A 19667-nucleotide genomic window follows, 5' to 3' on the forward strand; every position below is an offset into this window, starting at 1 on the left:
GGGGGGAGCGGGAGAGATGAGGGGGGGAGCCTGAAGACATGAAGGGGGGAGCCGGGAGAGATGAGGTGGGGAGCTGGAAGACGTGGGGAGGGGAGCTGGAAGACTTGGGGGGGGGGAGCCGGGAGAGATGAGGGGGGGAGCCTGAAGACATGAAGGGGGGAGCCGGGAGAGATGAGGGGGGGAGTAGAAGACGGGGGGGGCCGGGGGGAGCTTGAGGGGGATTGGGAGGGAAGCGTTCATGGAATGACAGAAATACCTTGTAGCCTAGATCAGAGAGATATATTAATGGGTTTCTGAAGCAGTGAAAGCTGACTAAGCCTCACAGTGTCCTCTTGGGAGTGTTCTTACCTGCACGGTTCAGTCTTCCCACCTGAGCTCTGCCTGCTGGGCTTGGGAAGGCTTGTGCCCAGTCTGGTAGAAGGCAAGCAGCAATCATTACCTTTCTGCCCAGGGAGCCATGTGCCATTTTTATCGTCTCAGTACTGGAGCCAGTAGCTGCACATAGCTATTTACATTTAAATTTAATTAAAAGTGAATACAGTTTGTAAAAATGTGGGATGATAGATATGTTAATTATCTCAATGATGGAAATTCCCTCGCAATGTAATGTATCAAATCATATGGTACACTTTAAATATATTATAATTTCTTAATAAAACATGTTTTTATTGATTTCAGAGATGAAGGGGGGGGGGAGAGAGAGAGAAAGAGAGAGAGAGAAAAGAGACATCAATAATGAGAGAGAATCATTGATTGGCTGCCTCCTACACACCCCGCACTGGGGATGGAGGCTGCGACTGGGCATGTGCCCTGACCGGGAATTGAACTGGGACCTCCTGGTTCATAGGTCAGTGCTCAACCATTGAGCAATGCCGGCTGGGCAATATATTACAATTTTATTTGTCCATTATACCACCATAAAGGTGAAAAAAGAAAAAAAATACTTTTTTTTGTAGGCAACACACACACACAGTAAATATAATTTAAAATTCCATTACTCATGCATATTGACCCCATGTTAGGTGCTAGGTGGCTACAGGTGCCAGTGGCTCCTTTGTTGGGCAGCACAGTACTGTTAGAAGCTTTCCCTTCATGAATAGTTGTTTCTGAAAATTTGATTTTTAAAAAGTGAATATTTTTACTTTTAATTAATTGTGAGGGAAAATTTAAGCTGATTATATTTTTTATGCTCTCCGATAAAAAAATATATTTACCTGTTACTTGCTGATAATAGCTGATTATGTGAAAATGGACATTTATTTTCCTTTTGGCTGAAATTATAGGTAATTTTATTTAAAATTAAAATTTCCTTTATGTTAAACGGGAGGAACCCTGGAAATACCAATTCAGACCACTTCTTTTTATTGGAGGAATTGTGTTGATTCTTTGAAGGGTGTCATAAAATGCATGTAGCTCATATGAACCATTTATGCACTCTCATGTTTTGCCTTGCAGATATTTTTGTTGATTGTCTTCATGTGCATAACCTTACTGATTGCCAGCCTCATCTGCCTTACTCTTCCAGGTATGAACTTATCCTAGCTCTCTACTAATTTTATTTGTCCACTTGAAAAGGTGCTGTGTTTTAAAAGGGTATATCTTGCTGAGATGTGAGCATTCATCAGATATAAAATTATAATAGTTTTCCCTTCATTTCTGATTGAATATGGATATTGATCTACTTAGGGTTCTCCATCTTATCAGACTCCTTTGTATTGGAGCACAGTGGTACAAAGTCAGGATATAATTTGTGATTCATTTTTGGAGGTCAAGTACTTGTAGCCACTCAGTTTTCATGGACTTTGTCTTATTACTGTGGGTTTTCAAAAAGTCAGCTGTGTGACTTAAGTCATTTTTTCAAGCCTTTTGATGTTAATTACGTTTACTCTCATTATGTAGTTATCTTTTCAGTCCACTGCATGCTCTTGATAGAGACCTTTATGAAGCCAGACTGTTAACTTTTTTATCGTCTGGTATTCACAAATGCTCAACTTTAAATTTCAGTTAAACAAAATTTCTTAATCTTATAAGAAGCTGTGGATGCATATAAAGAGTTTGTCATCTTCTCTGGAGGACAAGGGTAAATGGGGTGGGGCCCCAAATCTAGTGACAAAGTGGCAGGAACACTTGCTGCCCCTACCCTCCCAGTTAGTGTTTATAGAGAACCAGAAAATTCCAGATTGTACTGATACTGTGTTAGCCACTTAAATAATCATTAAGTGGAAGATAATTTTGAGCTCTTGTAAAGCATATACATGTATACTGAGTATCTTGATTATAACACTAACTCAATATAATTTTGTAAATCAAATTTGTTTTAGTAAGTACTTGAGTTTTCCCATGAGTGCTAAGGCCATGAAGGAGCAACTAGGAAATTTTACTTAAACACACACACACACACACACACACACACACACACACACACTCTCTCTCTCTCTCTCTCTCTCTCTCTCTCTCATCTGTAGGAATTGTGATTTACCTTAAACTGGTAAAAATAAAGATTTTTCCTTTTCTTTTTTTAAATTATATTTTATTGACTTTTTACAGAGAGAAAGGGAGAGTAATAGAGAGTTAGAAACATTGATGAGAGAGAAACATCGATCAGCTGCCTCCTGCACACCCCCCTACTGGGGATGTGCCCGCAACCAAGGTACATGCCCTTGACTGGAATTGAACCTGGGACCTTTCAGTCCGCAGGCTGACACTCTATCCACTGAGCCAAACCAGTTAGGGCCATTTTTTTTTATGTATTTATTTTTTAATTCTCACCCAAGGATATTTTCCACTGATTTTTAGAGAGAGATGAGAGAGGGAAAGACAGAAATATCGATGTGAGAGAAACACATCGATTGATTGCCTCTTGCATGAGCCCGACTAGGGCCTGGGCAACGGAGGAGCCTGCAACCTATGTACCTGCTGTTGACTGGAATTAAACCCACAGGCCGACGCTCTATCCACTGAGCCAAACCATCTGGGTGAGATTTTTCTTTTTTTACTGTTTCTACATAATAATTTTCCACCTTTAGAACTTTGTTCTTTATGCTCACTACTCATCACAGCTGTTAAAATGACAACGTTTAATTTTTGGGTGTAATGTAAACATTGCTGAGAAAACTTAGTTTTTGAACTTTGAACAGATTTACATTTATCATTTTTATGCTTCATTTTCACATTTTTTATCAGATATTAAGAAAAAGTTAACAAGAGGGAAACCTAGTTTTAGTACTTGAATTTGGCAATAAAAGCACTTTTAATTTCATTAAAGATTGTTAACAAAATATTTCCCTGTTAATCCAGTCCCGTCATCTAGTGGAAAGAATGCAGTTTTGTTTAATCGTAGAAATGCTTAGTGTCATAGTACACATTTAAGGTGGTGAGGATGCTATTTCCCCCATAGATTACTTTTCTGTAGCTGCAATTTAATTGATGGTAACTACAACCTAAAACCTAACCCTGTCCTCTCAAAAACACTTGCTTAGGAGTTTATGAAGCATGGTATAGAAAGTGGCCTTTACGTTTTTAAAAATTAAAAAAAAAAAACCCTGTAGTAGAAATATATATAGACATTTTTATAGAATTATCAATGATTATTATATCTTCAAATTAACATGCAAATGTGTTCATATTATGTAACATTTACAGGTATTTGTCTTTAAAAATGAAATTATCTTTCACCCAAGCCATTTGTAAGGCTGCAAAGAAGTGTGTTTATCAGCATTATGTCCTTAAGACTTGACAGTTGAGCTGTTTTAGTTTGATTGGAAACTGCGGTTTCAGTGGTCAAGAGCATGTAGACATGAGTTCAAATTTAGCCTCTACCCTTGTGTGAGCTTGATTGGGCAAGCTTCTTCTATTGCTGAGCCTAGTTCCTTAGTCTTCAAAATGGAAGTAGTAGCTATGTTGAGGGATTGTAAGAAGGATTAATGATAGTATATGGAAATTGCTCAGGACAACCACTAGCTCCTTTTAGAATTCAAAAATAACAGATAGTTTTACATTAAGGAGAAATCAGTTTATAGAAAAATGCATTGTAAATTTGGGTCTTGCTGTTCTCTCTCGCCTTATTAAGAAGTAACAATGTAATGTAAAGAACGTTACTAAATAAATGATCTTGCTTGAGAGTTAGGTTTATTTTGTGAGTACATTGTAGAATTGATTTATGATAACTGTATCTGAGGCTATTCCTTAGACCAGCGGTCGCCAACCGGTGGTCCGTGACGTCTGAAAGGTTGGCGACCGGTGCCTTAGACAACTTTCAAATCTGTTTCCTAAGTTCCCAGTATATTTAGGTCCTAATTTTTCCCAAGAAAATTAAGATGACATTCTTTGGTTATTGTGTTTCAAATGTTATCGTGCCCACTTATTAAAATAAACTTAGTTTTCTGTCTAGACAGTCATTTGAAATAAAATTGTTCTAAATTATTTGTAATGCTTCTAAATATTAAAAGTATTGACAGCACAAGTAATAGAAAATAAATTCTCTAACTTTTGTCTTATGTGCATAATGATTTCATTTTGTGATAAAAACAGTGAAAACAATAACCCCCTTAAGCTTTTTCAGTCCCGAAAGCACAAGTAATTGGCATGGCAAGTCAGAATGCATGTCACAGGAGAGGTCGTCTCCGTGATTAGCTGTGTTTTGGTTGTGTTTTAATCAGATCATTGTGTTCTTCAGATGTGAGGTTTTTTGTTTTGTTTATTTGCTTTTAATGAAGACAGTAATATAACAAACTGTATTATCTTTTGACTCATTACTTAAAATGATTGAAAATACCAGTAAAATAACATTAACATTAAGATGGTAGTTCTCTTTTTGTAGCCAATGTCTTATTTATCAGCCTTTCTATTTTCAGTATTTGCCGGCCGCTGGTTAATGTCGTTTTGGACAGGGTCTGCCAAAATCCATGAGCTTTACACAGCTGCTTGTGGTCTCTATGTTTGCTGGCTGACCATAAGGGCAGTGACCGTGCTGGTGGCCTGGATGCCCCAAGGACGAAGAGTGATCTTCCAGAAGGTTAAAGAGTGGTCCCTTATGGTAGGTTTTTCTAATAAAGACTAATCTAATAGGAATAATGGATATTTTTCAGTTATTTTAAAAATTTCTTTTCACCTTTGTTTCTTCATTATCCTGATAGCATCAAGAGAGTTATTTTTTGAATTAAAAGGGATAGTCCTTTTAAGATAGTAGCTTTCTAGTTCATTCTAAGAACCACAGCCAAATGTATTTGAGAGGTAAAAGAAAATCATGTTATTAAGTGATCCAGTAAGGCTCTTGAGTAAATAATAGAATTAGAAATTTTAATTTGGAGATTATTTTTTAAGGAAAAAGGTATTCTGTAGAATTTAAAATAAATCTAAGTAGAAATTTTCTTTAATCTTATTTTTTTCTAAAATTTGATTTTTTTGATCTATTTGAATATGTAAAATCTTGACTTCAGGATTGAGTCAGTTTTTCAGATAAATTGATTTCCTTTAATTACACAATATATGGCTAATTCAGGAATGTCTTGGCTAATGTGAAAATGTAGTAAATAATGGAAATGTTTCCTCTCAATAAAGAACTTAATTGCCACAAAGATGGGGGAAAATGTCACTGTAAGATAATGGTCCAAGTATGGCAATTTATTGATTGTAATGTTGGCCATGACTGGTATAATATGTTTAGGTAACTGCTTATGCCTTTTCATTTGTATAACCAACTCTTGTTTTGATCTGATTTATATTTTGGTTTCAGTGAAAGTGTAATGCCCATTGAATATTAATGTTGAAAGAAAAGAATAAGAGATTCATTATATATTATGAGTGAAAGGATTTAATTGCTATTTAATCCATAAGATAATGAGACACTTAACTATATTTACTAGTAAAATATAGAAACCACCTAATTCTAGTTTTCATTTGATATTCTTTTAAATCATTAATTTGCCATTTAAAGGAACAAGTACTGTGTCTTCAAGCACACCATATTATCACTGTACTCACAGAGGCTGTCTTAAGAAAAGGGAAGTCATCAGACATCAATGCCACTTTTTAAAGACTGATTCCTTTGTCAGGATTTCATAGTGGCTCTTTCATCCTATCTCTTCTTTTCTCTTTGTGTATACTTTTTTTTTTCATTTTACCACTTTGTCCAAATTCTAGAGCTGCGTTGTCTAATATAGTAGCCATGTGGCTAATGGCTGCCATACTGGACAATACAGATGTAGGACATTTCTATTATAGTAAGTTCTGTTGGACCACACTGTTCCAGACGGAGCCACTTTGATCTGCTTGATTAATTACCTTAATTAGGACTATGCCGAGCCCTTTTTCTATACCAGTCCACCTCAGGAGTCATAGGTCAGCTTGTTGGTGGGTTACCATTGGATCAGAGGCCTGGGGCAGTCAGTAGTTTTTCTTGGACAAACAAAAGCCTACTACTAAGAATGAGATTGAGGAAAAACAGCACAGCCACCTAGTTAATATCCTCCTATATAATAAAAGCCTAATACGTTAAGTGTCCGGTCGTCTGTTCAACCAATCAAAGCGTAATATGCTAATGATATGCTAAGGCCGCTCAACTGCTTGCTATGATGTGCACTGACCGCCAGGGGCAGACAGTCGACCAGTCAACCAGTTTCTATGACATGCACTGACCACCAGTGTGCAGATGCTCCGACAGGTAGGTTAGCTTGCTGCTGGGGTCTGGCCAATCAGGACTGAGTGAGATGAGCTGGACACGCCCTGGAGCCCTCCCGCGGTCCCTCCCCGGCCCTGATTGTGCACTGATAGGGTCCTTTGGCCTGGCTTGCACCCTCTTGTAATCTGGGACCCTCAGGGGATGCCGGAGAGCTGGTTTTGGCCTGATCCCGCAGGCCAGGCCGAAGGAACCCACTGGTGCATGAATTTGTGCACCAGGCCTCTAGTATGTGATAAAAATGAAATTTCTATAATTTTGTAGCAACAAAGCATAGTAATATAATGTTTTCATTATAGCTTGAGCTTTTGTAGTTATACAAATCTCATTTAAATATGTAGCATACAGTATGTGTAAGTTTAAGGCAATGTATTCATTCTGTTAGACATAAGGGCAAAGAAGAAAAACTTTGATGGAATGAAGAGCTTGGCTAAAAGTCAGAAAGACTTTCATTAATGACATGGCCTTTCGTTTTCCTAATAGATAATGAAGACTTTGATAGTTGCGGTGCTGCTGGCTGGAGTTGTCCCACTCCTTCTAGGACTCCTGTTTGAGCTGGTTATTGTTGCCCCCCTGAGGGTTCCCTTGGATCAGACTCCCCTTTTTTACCCATGGCAGGTAAGTGTGTGTCTTTTGCACATGATATTTCTATACAGATTTGTCATGAGACAAATCCTTAATTTTTAAGTGATTTTAAGCATTTGTTTAGAAAGTATGTGCCTCCTAGTGTTATGCAAGATGCAGCATTGAAAAAAATAAGGCAGGCCAATATCCAGGAGCTGGCCTGGCATTATGAGCTAGGACTTGGTGTTCTGTTAGGCATCAACAACTTACAGAATGACAGCATTACATAAGGTCACTTTGACCATGATGGATCAAGACAAAACAAGACCCCTGCTGTAATCATGTCTGAACACAGGTAAAACATGAATATTGTCCAAACCACAAAAATAACCAATATCCCCAGTCCCAGCAAACATCATTGGCTGCTGCTTCATTACCAATACAGTTTTATCCTCAGCCTGTTCCTCAGTCTGATTTATTAAGATACCCAATTATAGATCCTCTGCTTTCTAATAACATCTGCCACAGAGCAAGGCCCTGCTTCCTTAAATCCTTCCCAAATCAACTCATATAAGCTGAAATCCTGTATCAGGCCCTTCCTAACACGCTGTTATTAAGCATTTCCAGTTCCCCATTCTGTGTTCTCCCTCACCTCAGTGAGTAGTAAGTGCAACTTGTTCAGTTACATGTGTGTTCTCGTGATCTTGACAGTACCCAACATCGTTGCCTTGGAGAATTATTTGAAAGTATCCAATTTCAAGAATGATTATATATTGTGACCCAGCAGTTTCCCTCTTCAGAATCTGCTGCAAAGAAACATTTACACATGTGAGTGTAGAAGGAGGCAAGAACAAGGCTTTTTCTGCTATTATATCATTTTTATAATGTCAAAAAAAAAATAGAAGCAACCCAGATGTCCATTAATAGAGTGACTAAATACAATGTAGTAAATTTTTACTTTGGAATTCATTGTAGCAGTTAAAAGAATGAAGTAGAGCCGGCTGGCGTGGCTCAGTGGTTGAGCGTCATCCTATGAATCAGGAGGTCACGGGTTTGATTCCCAGTCAGGGCACATGCCTGGGTTTCGGGCTCGATCCCCAATGTGGGATGTGCCAGAGGCAGCCAATCAATGATTCTCATCACTGATGTCCCATCTCTCTCTCCCTCTCCCTTCCTTTCTGAAATCATTAAAAATATTTTTTTAAAAAAGAACAAAGTAGACCCGTCTGTTTTGATATAGGTATCTCACAGATGTCTTTTGAAAAATTTTAATTTTTTTTTATTATGTATTGAGTTTAGAAAGAGGGGGAGGGAGGGAGGAAGGGAGAGAGGGAGAGAGGGAGAGAGGGAAAGGGGGGGGAGAGAGAGAGAGAGAGAGAGAGAGAGAGAGAGAGAGAGAGAGATCTATTTATGTATTAATTGGTTGATTTGTATTTGTGCCCTGACTGGGTCAAACCCACAACCTTGATGTGTCAGGATGATGCTCTAACCAACTGAGCTAACCGGCAGGGCTCAGATATATTTTTGAATAAGGGAAAAACCCAAGTTGTACACAGACATGTGCAGCATCGTGTCCTTAATTAAAACCCTGAACTTTGAAAACAGAACAACTTGCTTTTTTTTCATTCTTGACTCTAAGCTCTTTGCCTTTCCTGCATCAAGTGGCTGCTGATTGTGGGAGACTGAGGAATGCAGCAGAGGAACTAGTGTGATGTATTCTGCTGTGGGAAAACACTGAAAAGCAGTGGGTCTTGAAAGAGCTTGAATCTCAGTGAACTGTGGACCTCCTCAATGAGGCATCTCCCACGGGGAGAGGAGCCTGGGGTGGCAGCGGAGGTTCCAGTAACACTTCAGCAGAGCTGTGAAGGCACCAAGCTACAAGCTGTCTGGGAGCCTTTGGGTGGTTTCTCTAGGCCAAACATGGCTCCACATGTTGACATAATCAGCTCAGTTAAAGCCAATAAAACAGCCTAAGAATGGTTTGATGAAATAAAATCATGGCACTATTTTATTTATTTGCTCCTTGAAATCTCCATTAATGTTATACCTTCCCTAATTCTCTTGGGAAAATAAAGTAGATTTCTGAAAGATACAAGAATGATTTTGATAGGAATGTTATACTTGAGTCATTGAGGAAAAGAATTCCTGTATTTTCCAGCATCTGTTAGTCTTCTGTAAAACTCTTACTCATCCTGCAGGACTTCTGTTTTGAAATGTAATAATTAGGAAAATTATATAGCTTCTGTGTTGGGTTTACTGCTAATAAGAACAGCAAAGATATGTTAAATTTTTTTTTTTTATTAACCTAGGACTGGGCACTTGGAGTCCTGCATGCCAAAATTATTGCAGCTATAACATTGATGGGTCCTCAGTGGTGGTTGAAAACTGTGATTGAGCAGGTAAGCAAACTCGTTTTTCAGAAAAAGATTGGGAGTAATCATGATTATGTTTAGTGGATGGGACTCATTTTTCTTTTTTCACCTTTTCTGAGTTTTCTACATTTTCTTTAATGAGCACATATAACTCTTTTTTAAAAAGAAGTCATTTGCTCTTTCATCATCATGAATTTTCATCATCCACTGTTAAGACTTCTCTTATCTAAAGGTTAAGCAGGCTTAAAGTACTTAGAATCTTATCCAGAGTAAAGCCAAAAATTAGCACATGTGCTTTTTTTCAGGGCAGGAGTTTTGATGGGGCTTGTTTAGTTTTCTAAGCCTGTAGTAGGGAAAAAGCTATTGTGCAAGGCAACAAATAAAAGGCAGAAAAAATAATAGATTACAAAATAGAGCTGTTTGGGAATATTTTAGTTATGTAGCCCCTAAGAGTATTATGGAACCATCAGATAATAAGGTGAATGTGGTGATAAAACCTTGAAAAAAAGATTGTGCTTCTGTATTCTGATAATAAGACTAGGAAATAAGCAATTCATTTTAGGAAGATTTCTATCCAAAATAGCCCACATAACAGATTTGATGCTTATTTAAGTTTTAGTTATCTAGAAAATGTTCTTGTGGACAAAACTCTTATCCAGTGCCCAATAAATAAGGTGTTAACAATTCTGTAGCAATAAAGGTGCACCTACTTTTTATATATAGGAAATAAAGGGCAGTCATTTCCAGCTCAGTCTGCATAAGGAAATGGTAAAAAAAAAAAATCCCTATACCTGGAGATTTGTGGGGGTGGGGAGAGCCAGGGAATTGCTGTGTGTTTGCATGCATAACTTAAGTGTGGGCTTACTCTGTAAGTGCTCTAAAGTGAGGTGGATTGTGTACTGCATGGCAGCATACCCATTTATGTAGGAGTGCGGGCCACTCTACTCTGGTGTCTCCAGGTAAGACTCCTTTGCCCTTGCAAAGGAGTATGGAGAATAAGGGTTTAATCACCACTGGAGGCTATGAAGCACTGTTGATCTTTGTAATGTTTTCTCTCTGATGCTTTCTTTTCTCATACATATGTGTAAGTTTAAAATGGTTGAGAAACACTAGGATGCCTTACAACATGAGTGTAAATGCATTTGGGTTAATCAGGTTTCTTTGGGATTAGAAGCTACCTCTAGGGGGTTAATCCAGTTTGTCATTCTTTCTGGCCCTCTCCTGAGGGATGGAGTGCGACTGTGGGCAAGGTGAGGTTGAAGTGCTAGGGAAAAACAGGAACACCACTCTAGCCATTTTGTCCTCTGCATGCCATCTTTGTATCCCATTATTCCCAAGGTTTTCCCTCTTTCATCCATTCTTTCCTCTGCAGTACTATTCAGTAGAACTTTCTGGGTAAGATTATGGAAATGCTGTAGAAATTTTTGAATTAAAAAAATATATGTTTACTGTAGAATAAGTTTATATTACATTTTTACATAAAGTATCTTTGGTTTGTTAAAATTTGATTTATGCAGGTTTTTCAGAAACATGTTCTTTATCGTGGTTTTTATCTATCTATATCTATATATATGTATATAAAAGCCTAAGTGACCATTATGACCAGTCAGCCAAACAACCGGTCGCTATGATGTGCACTGACCACCAGGGGCCAGAAGCTCAATGCAGGAGCTGCCCCCTGGTGGTCAGGGTGCTCCCAAAGCCAACCTCCCATGGCTGGCCAACCTCCCCCCTCCCTTCCCGGTTGGGCCAGGCTGAGGGACCCCACCAATGCATGAATTCATGCACCAGGCCTCTAGTATTCAGATAAAATAAATGCAATCTTAAATGGTAACAGATGACTTACAGAGTTACTTTAAGTTAATATGGTTTTAAACTAATATTATTGGGTGCCATCTGGTATTGTACAGATCAAAGCTAGTGTAGTTATGATTCTAGATTAGTGTCTTATTATTTCATATCTTAGCAGAGTTAATTGCAAAGTATAAGGAGGTAAATGCATTTCTTTAAAAACTTGTGGGTACCACACTTGTGTTTGTGTCCCAGAATTTGCCTTGACTTTGGAAAAATAATCAGTTTGAATCCTTTGGGGCTCGTAGATTCAACTCCCTGCAGCATGGATTCAGTAGAGATTACTCTGTAAATTTGGAGGAATTGTTTTGTCTTTTCGTTCTCATATTTCCCCCCATTTTTAGGTTTATGCAAATGGCATCCGAAACATTGATCTTCACTATATCATTCGTAAACTGGCAGCGCCTGTGATTTCTGTGCTCTTGCTGTCCCTGTGTGTACCTTATGTCATTGCATCTGGCGTTGTTCCTTTACTAGGTGAGTAATGCTGGCTGGGTAACTTGAGAGCACCTTTATTTTATTTTATTTTATTTTAAATATGTTTTTATTGATTTCAGAGAGGAAGGGAGAGGGAGAGAGAGTAGAAACATCAATGATGAGAGAGAATCATTGATCGGCTGCCTCCTGCATGCCCCCTACTGGGTATTGAGCCCGAGACCTGCGAATATGACCCCGACCAGAAATTGGAACGCTCGACCACTGAGCCACGTGGGCTCGGTGAGAGAGCACCTTTATTGACATTGTTACATTATTGTCACATGGTATCATAGGTTGGCTGGCCCCAAATGCTTTATTTGTAAATATAAACCCAGCTAAAACAATGATTTCAAGAAACCATTGTTCTTAATTTGACTACTCAGAGCAAGATTAAGAGGATCATAAAGCCTTTGGTACAGTTTTGTTTTTCGCTAGGCAGGTGAGAAAGTATTGACATTTACACTCTGCCCAAAATAGGCAGGAACAGATTTTCTTCAAGTTGTCTTCTAACTAGAAGTGCTGTGATCACAGACTTATAAAATTAAGGACATGTTGTAATTAATTTTAAAAAAGTTCTTTAGCATAAAAAGAAAACGCAAGAGGAGATGCTAATTTGTGACAATTCATCAACTAGGAATGATCAATTTTATACTGAAGAACCCCACAGGACCTTAAACCCAGCATATGCTCAAAATTATAAGCACAAAGTTTCCCTCTCTAAATCTTTTCTTATGAATTTACTCATACTGACTAGTGTCGTCATCCATCAAGTTGCATGAGTCAGAAACCTTGAAGGGCATTCATGTTACCTGAGGCTCTCTGCTCTCCATACTCAAATGGTCTTCAAGTCCCACTGACCCAGCATCTGAAACCCATTCTCTCCTTTCTGGCACTCTTACCCATGGCTCCTTGAGTTGCACATCATCTCTCACCTTAACAACAACAGCTTCCTGTCTAGTTTCCCTGCTTTGACAACTAATTCATTGTCTATACTGTGGCCACAGTGACTTTCAAAAGCATGAATCTCATTGTTTCTCTTTAATGAACTTCCTTTCTTTGGTCCCTCTGTGGCCTTTAGAACATAATCCAGCTCCCAGGCTTACTTCAAAGGCTCCTCCTGGTGCTCCAGTTTGACCTCACTTGTTGACTCACTTCATTTTATATGTGACCAGTCCCCTCTTCTTCGTGAAAGGACATATTTCTATTTCACTGCCATTCCATATACACTTAGAGTTCTCCTTTTTTGGTTTTACAGGTGTTACTGCGGAAATGCAAAACTTGGTCCACCGGCGGATTTATCCATTCTTACTGATGGTCGTGGTATTGATGGGGATCTTGTCATTCCAGGTCCGCCAGTTTAAGCGCCTTTATGAACATATTAAAAATGACAAGTAAGTCTAGACTTCCAGACATTTAGCCACTCATATTAAGATTTCTCACTTGTTAATGTGTGTGCCTAATGTGATGAATCAAAAAGGGAAAATTGCTCAGATTCTGGATGTATATTGAGGTAGAAATAATAGAATTTGGTAACAGATTGGATGAGGGTGTGAAATAGCATTATCAAAGACTGTTGTACTGAGCAACTGGTAATTTGGAGTTGTCATTTATGTAGATCAGTGATTTTCAACTGGTGTGCTGCAGGGATTTTTAAAACATATAATACCTGACTATTTATTCAGGGGCACTGACCTCTTTTTTCTTAGATTGTCAAATAAAAAAATGACAACAACCAACACAATAATAACTGTTTGGTATGAATGAATAAAAATTAAACCTATTATTCTGTCAAATCGGCACAAGTTATATATTTTTTTGGTGTGCCACAGAATTTTAGTAATTTATGTGTGCTATGAGATGAAAAAGGTTGAAAATTGCTGATGTACATGAAGAATGAAAAGACTGGGAGAAAATGGTTTGAGGAAGATTTTTTTAATATTCATTTCACAGAGTTTTCAGTTGCTTTGATTTGACAAGATACAAAAGAGTTTGAGAGAAAAAGAAATCTACGTTAAGAATTTGCAGTACCCGCCTAAGCCTTTCTTCCAATCAAGGACCATTAGGTTACTCTGACCACTGCTGAGAGAGGCTGCAAGGTTACTGCAAATGTGTCGAGCCCTTTGTTTCGAGAAAACTCTGTGACCTTACCTCACTGAGAGATTGAGAACAGCCGAGGTTAGCAGCCATTTGACCTTCCATGTCCTCACGGAGGGCTGAGTCTTGCTCTGCTTCAATGGTGTCTAGCAAAAAAAATGAGTTTATAGCTTTCCGTCCTGGTTTGCCTGGGAGAGTCCCAGTTTACACATGCTGCTTTCGTGTCATCATTAACAGAACCCTTGGTTTGGACAGCAAACTATATGCTCACCTTATTTTCTCTAAGGACTCCTAAGAGTATTATTTTTAAAATTTAGAGTGTTCAAGGCTTCTCCAAAGCCTTTATGACAGTAGAAAACACAAGTGCATTTTTAGGTGGTCAGAGTACAACGTCTTTCAAACATGAAAGAAGGGGGAGGAGGTTTCAGTGATGAGAGTCTGCCTTCTCACTTAACTTGTTTTCGCAAGGTCTTACTGGCACTCCTTGATCTGCCATCAATGCTTCCAAATGGTATGGTACTTGTACCCCACCCCTCTAGCTTCTTACCATTCAGTTTTGTCACTCACAGGCTTCCAGGGGTCAAGCTCGCAGTCATTCCCTCATGTTTAGTGAGGCACATCACTGCTGCTTTTTAGCAACCCCTGCCGATGTCATGGCATGCAGTGTTCTGGTGGAGGACCTCCAGCCTTGTCATTTTAATCACAGTTACTTCTGTCTCTGCCGTCCTGCGCTCTTGGCCATAACCTCCCTGTCAACATGTCATATGAGTTAGCAAAACTTCATATTCTGCCCTTGGACCATACCCCCCTACCTTCTGTCACTTGCATACACTCACTTCTCTATCATCTCCCATTTGATATCATTGAAATCATTGTCCTTTGATATCTCCTGTTCTCTAGAACTAGAGCTGTTCGGGTTCTACTAAAAAAGTTAGGGTTAGTCCTCTCTACCCAGCTTTCTGACTATTTTATTTCCAGTCCGTTTCTTCAGATCTGCCCACTAAGCTGCTTCATAAAATACGATCCATACAGATAAATCCCCTGCATGAGTTTCCTCAGCCTTACCCTCCTCGGGCCTCTGAGTGTATGAGTTCACGAGAAGCCCTAACCTACGGACTGGGGCATGTGCCCCGTTGTCCACACTGAGGACTCTGACCTGTGCCGCTCAGGTCTTTGCTCTAGGAAGACCTATGGGGAGTTCTTCCGCCCCTCGCTATAAGGTGCCTGCCTTTGTGCCTTTGGCAGGTGTTCATTCTAGACTTCCCTTCTACCTACCTAACCATGAAAGTAGGAGTGAAGTGATCTGATTTTGCATTTTTAGAAATGAATCACTGCTTTTTGGAAGTATGTTTCAATATGTAAGATCATATAAGAGAGTAACTACCCTGTTTTTACATCCTAGGTACCTTGTGGGCCAACGCCTTGTGAACTATGAACGGAAATCTGGCAAACAAGGCACATCTTCGCCACCTCCACAGTCGTCCCAAGAATAAAGTGGTTGTCTCAACTACCTTGACCTTCCCCTTGCCTTTACGTGTCCTTTTCTGTGGACTTCTCTCTTTGGAGATTTTCTCCAGTGATCTCTCAGCATTTTTTTTTTAAGTTAAATGTATTTGACTTGTGTTCTCAGCATTTGGAGAGAGCAGCAGGTTAAGTTGCTGCCTTCCTGCATCTTCTGACATCACTGCTGTCTGAGATCTGTACATGTGTAAATAGAAGTTCCTGGATACCCTAAAACCTTGGATTAAACAGAATGTGCATTGTACATCTTTAAACAAATGTATATTAATTTATTAAATCTAGTTGTCACTTTATTTTGGACCTGCTGTGATCTTGACAGGAAACGTGCCACAGAGCCACAGTGCAGAGGTGAGACTTACTAATGACGTCTCTGGAGCACAATGTCATGGTGTTCCTAGCAGTTTTTATGAAGTGAACTGTACATTCTGTCTGTCATGGCTGTTGAGACCTTACCAAGAACGTAAAAGGAAACAGAAATCAGCAGTGGAGTATCTGTGGTAAGAAAATATGAACTTTGTGCTTCACTGTCAATCGTTTTTGGAAGTTATTTTGTATAACACCAAAGCTGTTGTACATTTTCTACTGCCTGATTTTTTTTTTCATGTGTCTGTGTTTGTAATATTGTATAGTATCTTGTGCTAGTTGAAGAAATTATTTTTAATTTTGATAATTTAATATTCCTAGTGATTAGCATTGGGAGTTGGGTTTTTGTGCTTGTTAGGGGCATGCCTATACTTAGAGGGGGAAAAAGTCCAAAAGAAGATTTTCATTAGTCTCCTCATCCTCCTTTTCCCACACAGCTATCTTTTTTTCTGTTTTGGCAGCAGTAGCCAAAAGTCATGCAAGATCATAAGTCTTATAGTATATCATCACCAATGACACTGCATCTTACTGGAGTGGGGACAGACTGAGGTGTTCTTTAAATGTAGACATGGTTTGTGGTCTGAGATTGACAGCATTAGGAAAGACTGGTTAGAACATAGTCCTGCTGGTTAGTACATCATTGGGTGAGGATTAGGGAGTATATTTCTCCTAGTTTTCCATGAGTAAAAATCCCAAGGTTTCTAAAATTTTTTATTTACAGAATAAAACTACAAACAAAATCAAACTGATTTTATTTGTCCAGAAGGAACCTGGCTGAGTTGGCAGTTTAATAGAGGAGTTTAGAATGTATCTCATTGGAAATATGCTGTAAAATCTCAGAGAACTGAACACATAAACTTGGTTTTTTCCCTTATAGCCAAAGCTGCAAGTAGAAGTTTAGAGAAAGAAAAGTTAGGCACGTGATCCAAGTATTTAATGGTCATGGTTTAATGTAAGGGTAGTGTTTGTTTTTGAATGATAACCTAAAAGTTCTCAGAGAAAATGAACAGCATAGGTCTTCAGAAACCATACAAGAATTTCCATATAGTATTAAAGCCCATAACTCAAATCTGAAGATTTTTTAAATATGAAAGTCAGCCAAACATAAGCTACCAAAATAAAAAGCAAATGTTCTGGTTTTATAATTCAACAATTTTTCCCAAAGTGGTAAGCAATTACTTAACTCTACATTTTAAAACATCAGTATATATATTTAAAAAAGCTTGCCTTAGGATTCAGTGTTATACTTTTTAGCACTTTGCAGTAGGCCTTTCTCTTGTATTTAAAATAAGGTCTTTGTGATCCCTGCCTTCACTTAGAAATTTAGTTCTACTGTAAAAATGAGCATTTTAAAACATATTGCCACCTGTCATGGTATATGTCCATACAAATAGAGAAACTATCAAATTTGGCATATAACTTGATTATATTAATTTAGGTTTCTTTTGAAATTTTCAGAGACTTTGTAGATATTGACATAAAGTCATTGGAACATATTTACCTGTTTTACCAGGAAGATATAGGCAGATACCACAAAAGATTAAAAATTGTTATTCTACAACATTTTTAAATGAATCTTATCAGATACTTTATAAAATATATATATATGAATGGCCAAAAAGTTGCCCTCCATTTCACTTGCAATAACTTTATCTTATGTAATGATTTCCCCCAATTTTCCAGTTGTGCTTTGTCCTGTTTTCAAAAAGATGAATACTTTCCTAAGGAAAGCATCTGCTGATTACTATTTACATGGGTAGCATCAAGATTTTATTAGCCAGTTGTCTTAGAAATATTTAAAATAACTAGTTCAGAAATTGCTAGTATTGCTGCCCTTCTTCATGTAGAATTTATTTTTAATAATAGTGTAGTTTTACTTCATTTTACATTGGGTTTAAACAGTCTTTAAGGAAGTTAATTAGGACAGAAAACTTTTTTGCTTTGCTTTTTACTATTTATAAATTGAAGACAAATCAACATTTAGGGTTAGTTTTACATGACCGGTTACCAAATGGCCATTAGTATCAGGTGTGCAGTTGTTCATTATTAGCAAATTATGTTTGATTTTTAAACTTAATACTAAGTACTAAAAGTTGAGATGAAAACTGAAGAAATATGCCAATGTGAAGTTTGTATATGGCAAGCTTTAAAACTAAATGTTTTTAGGTGATGTTTTCCTGTTAGTTTTTTGGAGAAACAGTAGAGATTAGACATCTCAATTCCAGATGTAAACACAAGTAGTTTTTTTTTCAACATTTAATATAACTGTTATTACTATGGATTCTTGACTTGGTGTTTTTTTTTTCCTTTCCCTTATTCAAGTAATAGAAAGTAAATTTTTCTCAAATGATTTGATCTTAGATATGTAATATCTGTATTGGCAAAATGCTATCATTAAAGTCTAATTCTTGAATTTAGGATGAATTTATGACTTTTTAAAACAATGCAAAGCAGCACTGGACATTTCTACATTGTATTGTGTTTACACACACACACACACACACACACTCTATAGAACACTGGCACAAACATCACAAGTTAGCTTCTTATTCTCATGTTCAGGATTATTTTAAGCTTTTTATTTACTGTGATAAGTTTTTTACATTATAAAAATAAATGATTGTGTTTAAAATACTCCTTTAGAATGGTATCTAATGAGTCACAATTAAAAAAAGACAAAAGTGAAATGCCTTACCACTAAAGTATTATTAAAAGCCTCATTTGTGGAGATTTTCTGACTTGCTGGAGCTGTCTTGGATCTTCTTACTTAATTTGCTCCCTCAAGCAGATGTTTTCCCTTCACCCCATTTACTGCCCTATATCTTTTTTTAAACAGCCAGGATGAGCAAGGGCTACTTTCAGATAAAACCATTGATACAGCATGAAGATAGACAGTATATATCTTTTCATTTCTATCTGTCTATGAGTGCCTCATTTTTTAGTAATGGAAGTAATATAGTACCTTCAATGAATACGTAGTGACCATAAAGCCTGGGCATGACTACTATAGAAGCTAAGTAGAACACTGTTATTTGGGATACCAATTTTCTATTAAAGCAAACATCTTAGATACCCAGACCAATTTTATGTATATATTCTGAAATGTTCCCCTTTTTTATGTGGTCATTTGTTGTCTTCTGAGTTGAGAGAACAAGATTGAATAAAGTGAACGTTAGTTGTAGTCGAGTTTTTTTTTTTCCTTGTTGGTTTTTGCTTTATTGCAAGATTGCTTGAGAGTTACAGAAATGTGTATTATTAGCATAAGTTGATAATCCAGATACATTTAACATAATTATGAAAGTAAAATAATTCATGTGATGATAGCCCCCCTGTTCTAAGTATAAATTTAAAATGATAGTGGCAGAGGACACATCCCTCCTCTCCTCTCTCCCTCACTGTAATAGACTCTCTTCATTGGGAAGAGTAGAGGAAGGCCCTTATCTCTGCCACCCACCTCTTTGCCTCAACTATAAGGTCTGAACATCAGAGCGTCATCAGGTTGCCTATTTTAGGTAGCTACTTGGATAGAGTAAAGCCAATCAAACCCATTTTATGTAATTGACCATAAGTCTCAGAGAAAAAGGAAAGGATTCTATGAGGTTTTTTTCCTCCTAACTGTGCTATATGAAGAGATCTTTTTGTTTCTAATTTTTCTTTGTTTCTAGGTTGAGTTTTCCATGGTTTTTTTTCCTTTTTATTAAATTTATTGGAGTGACACTGGCTAACAAAATTCTACAGGTTTCAGGTGC

The 19667-nt window shown here is 37.7% G+C and overlaps 2 protein-coding genes across 8 annotated transcripts in view; both read left to right on the top strand.

Annotated features, from left to right (window-relative positions):
* MARCH6 (membrane associated ring-CH-type finger 6) overlaps positions 1 to 19099 on the top strand; it is a 68327-nt gene extending 49228 nt beyond the window's left edge. For 3 of the 5 annotated variants that reach the window (XM_023759377.1, XM_023759374.1, XM_023759376.1), the window contains 7 exons: positions 1456 to 1525; positions 4839 to 5035; positions 7160 to 7294; positions 9550 to 9639; positions 11808 to 11940; positions 13196 to 13331; positions 15437 to 19099. In XM_023759377.1, the coding sequence (XP_023615145.1) occupies positions 1456 to 1525; positions 4839 to 5035; positions 7160 to 7294; positions 9550 to 9639; positions 11808 to 11940; positions 13196 to 13331; positions 15437 to 15527 (852 nt within the window). In that variant the 3' untranslated portion in view covers positions 15528 to 19099. The remainder of the gene's footprint in view (positions 1 to 1455; positions 1526 to 4838; positions 5036 to 7159; positions 7295 to 9549; positions 9640 to 11807; positions 11941 to 13195; positions 13332 to 15436) is intronic. The other 2 variants (XM_023759375.1, XM_023759378.1) reach the window with 2 other exon arrangements.
* The window catches only part of ROPN1L (rhophilin associated tail protein 1 like), a 31349-nt gene continuing 27601 nt past the window's right edge, over positions 15920 to 19667 (top strand). For all 3 annotated transcript variants that reach the window (XM_023759379.1, XM_023759380.1, XM_023759381.1), the window contains exon 1: positions 15920 to 16052. The gene's annotated coding sequence lies outside the window, so the exon portion shown is untranslated. The remainder of the gene's footprint in view (positions 16053 to 19667) is intronic.

This window comes from Myotis lucifugus, unplaced genomic scaffold (assembly GCF_000147115.1).
Source record: "Myotis lucifugus unplaced genomic scaffold, Myoluc2.0 scaffold_153, whole genome shotgun sequence".
Taxonomy (NCBI): Eukaryota; Metazoa; Chordata; class Mammalia; order Chiroptera; family Vespertilionidae; genus Myotis; species Myotis lucifugus.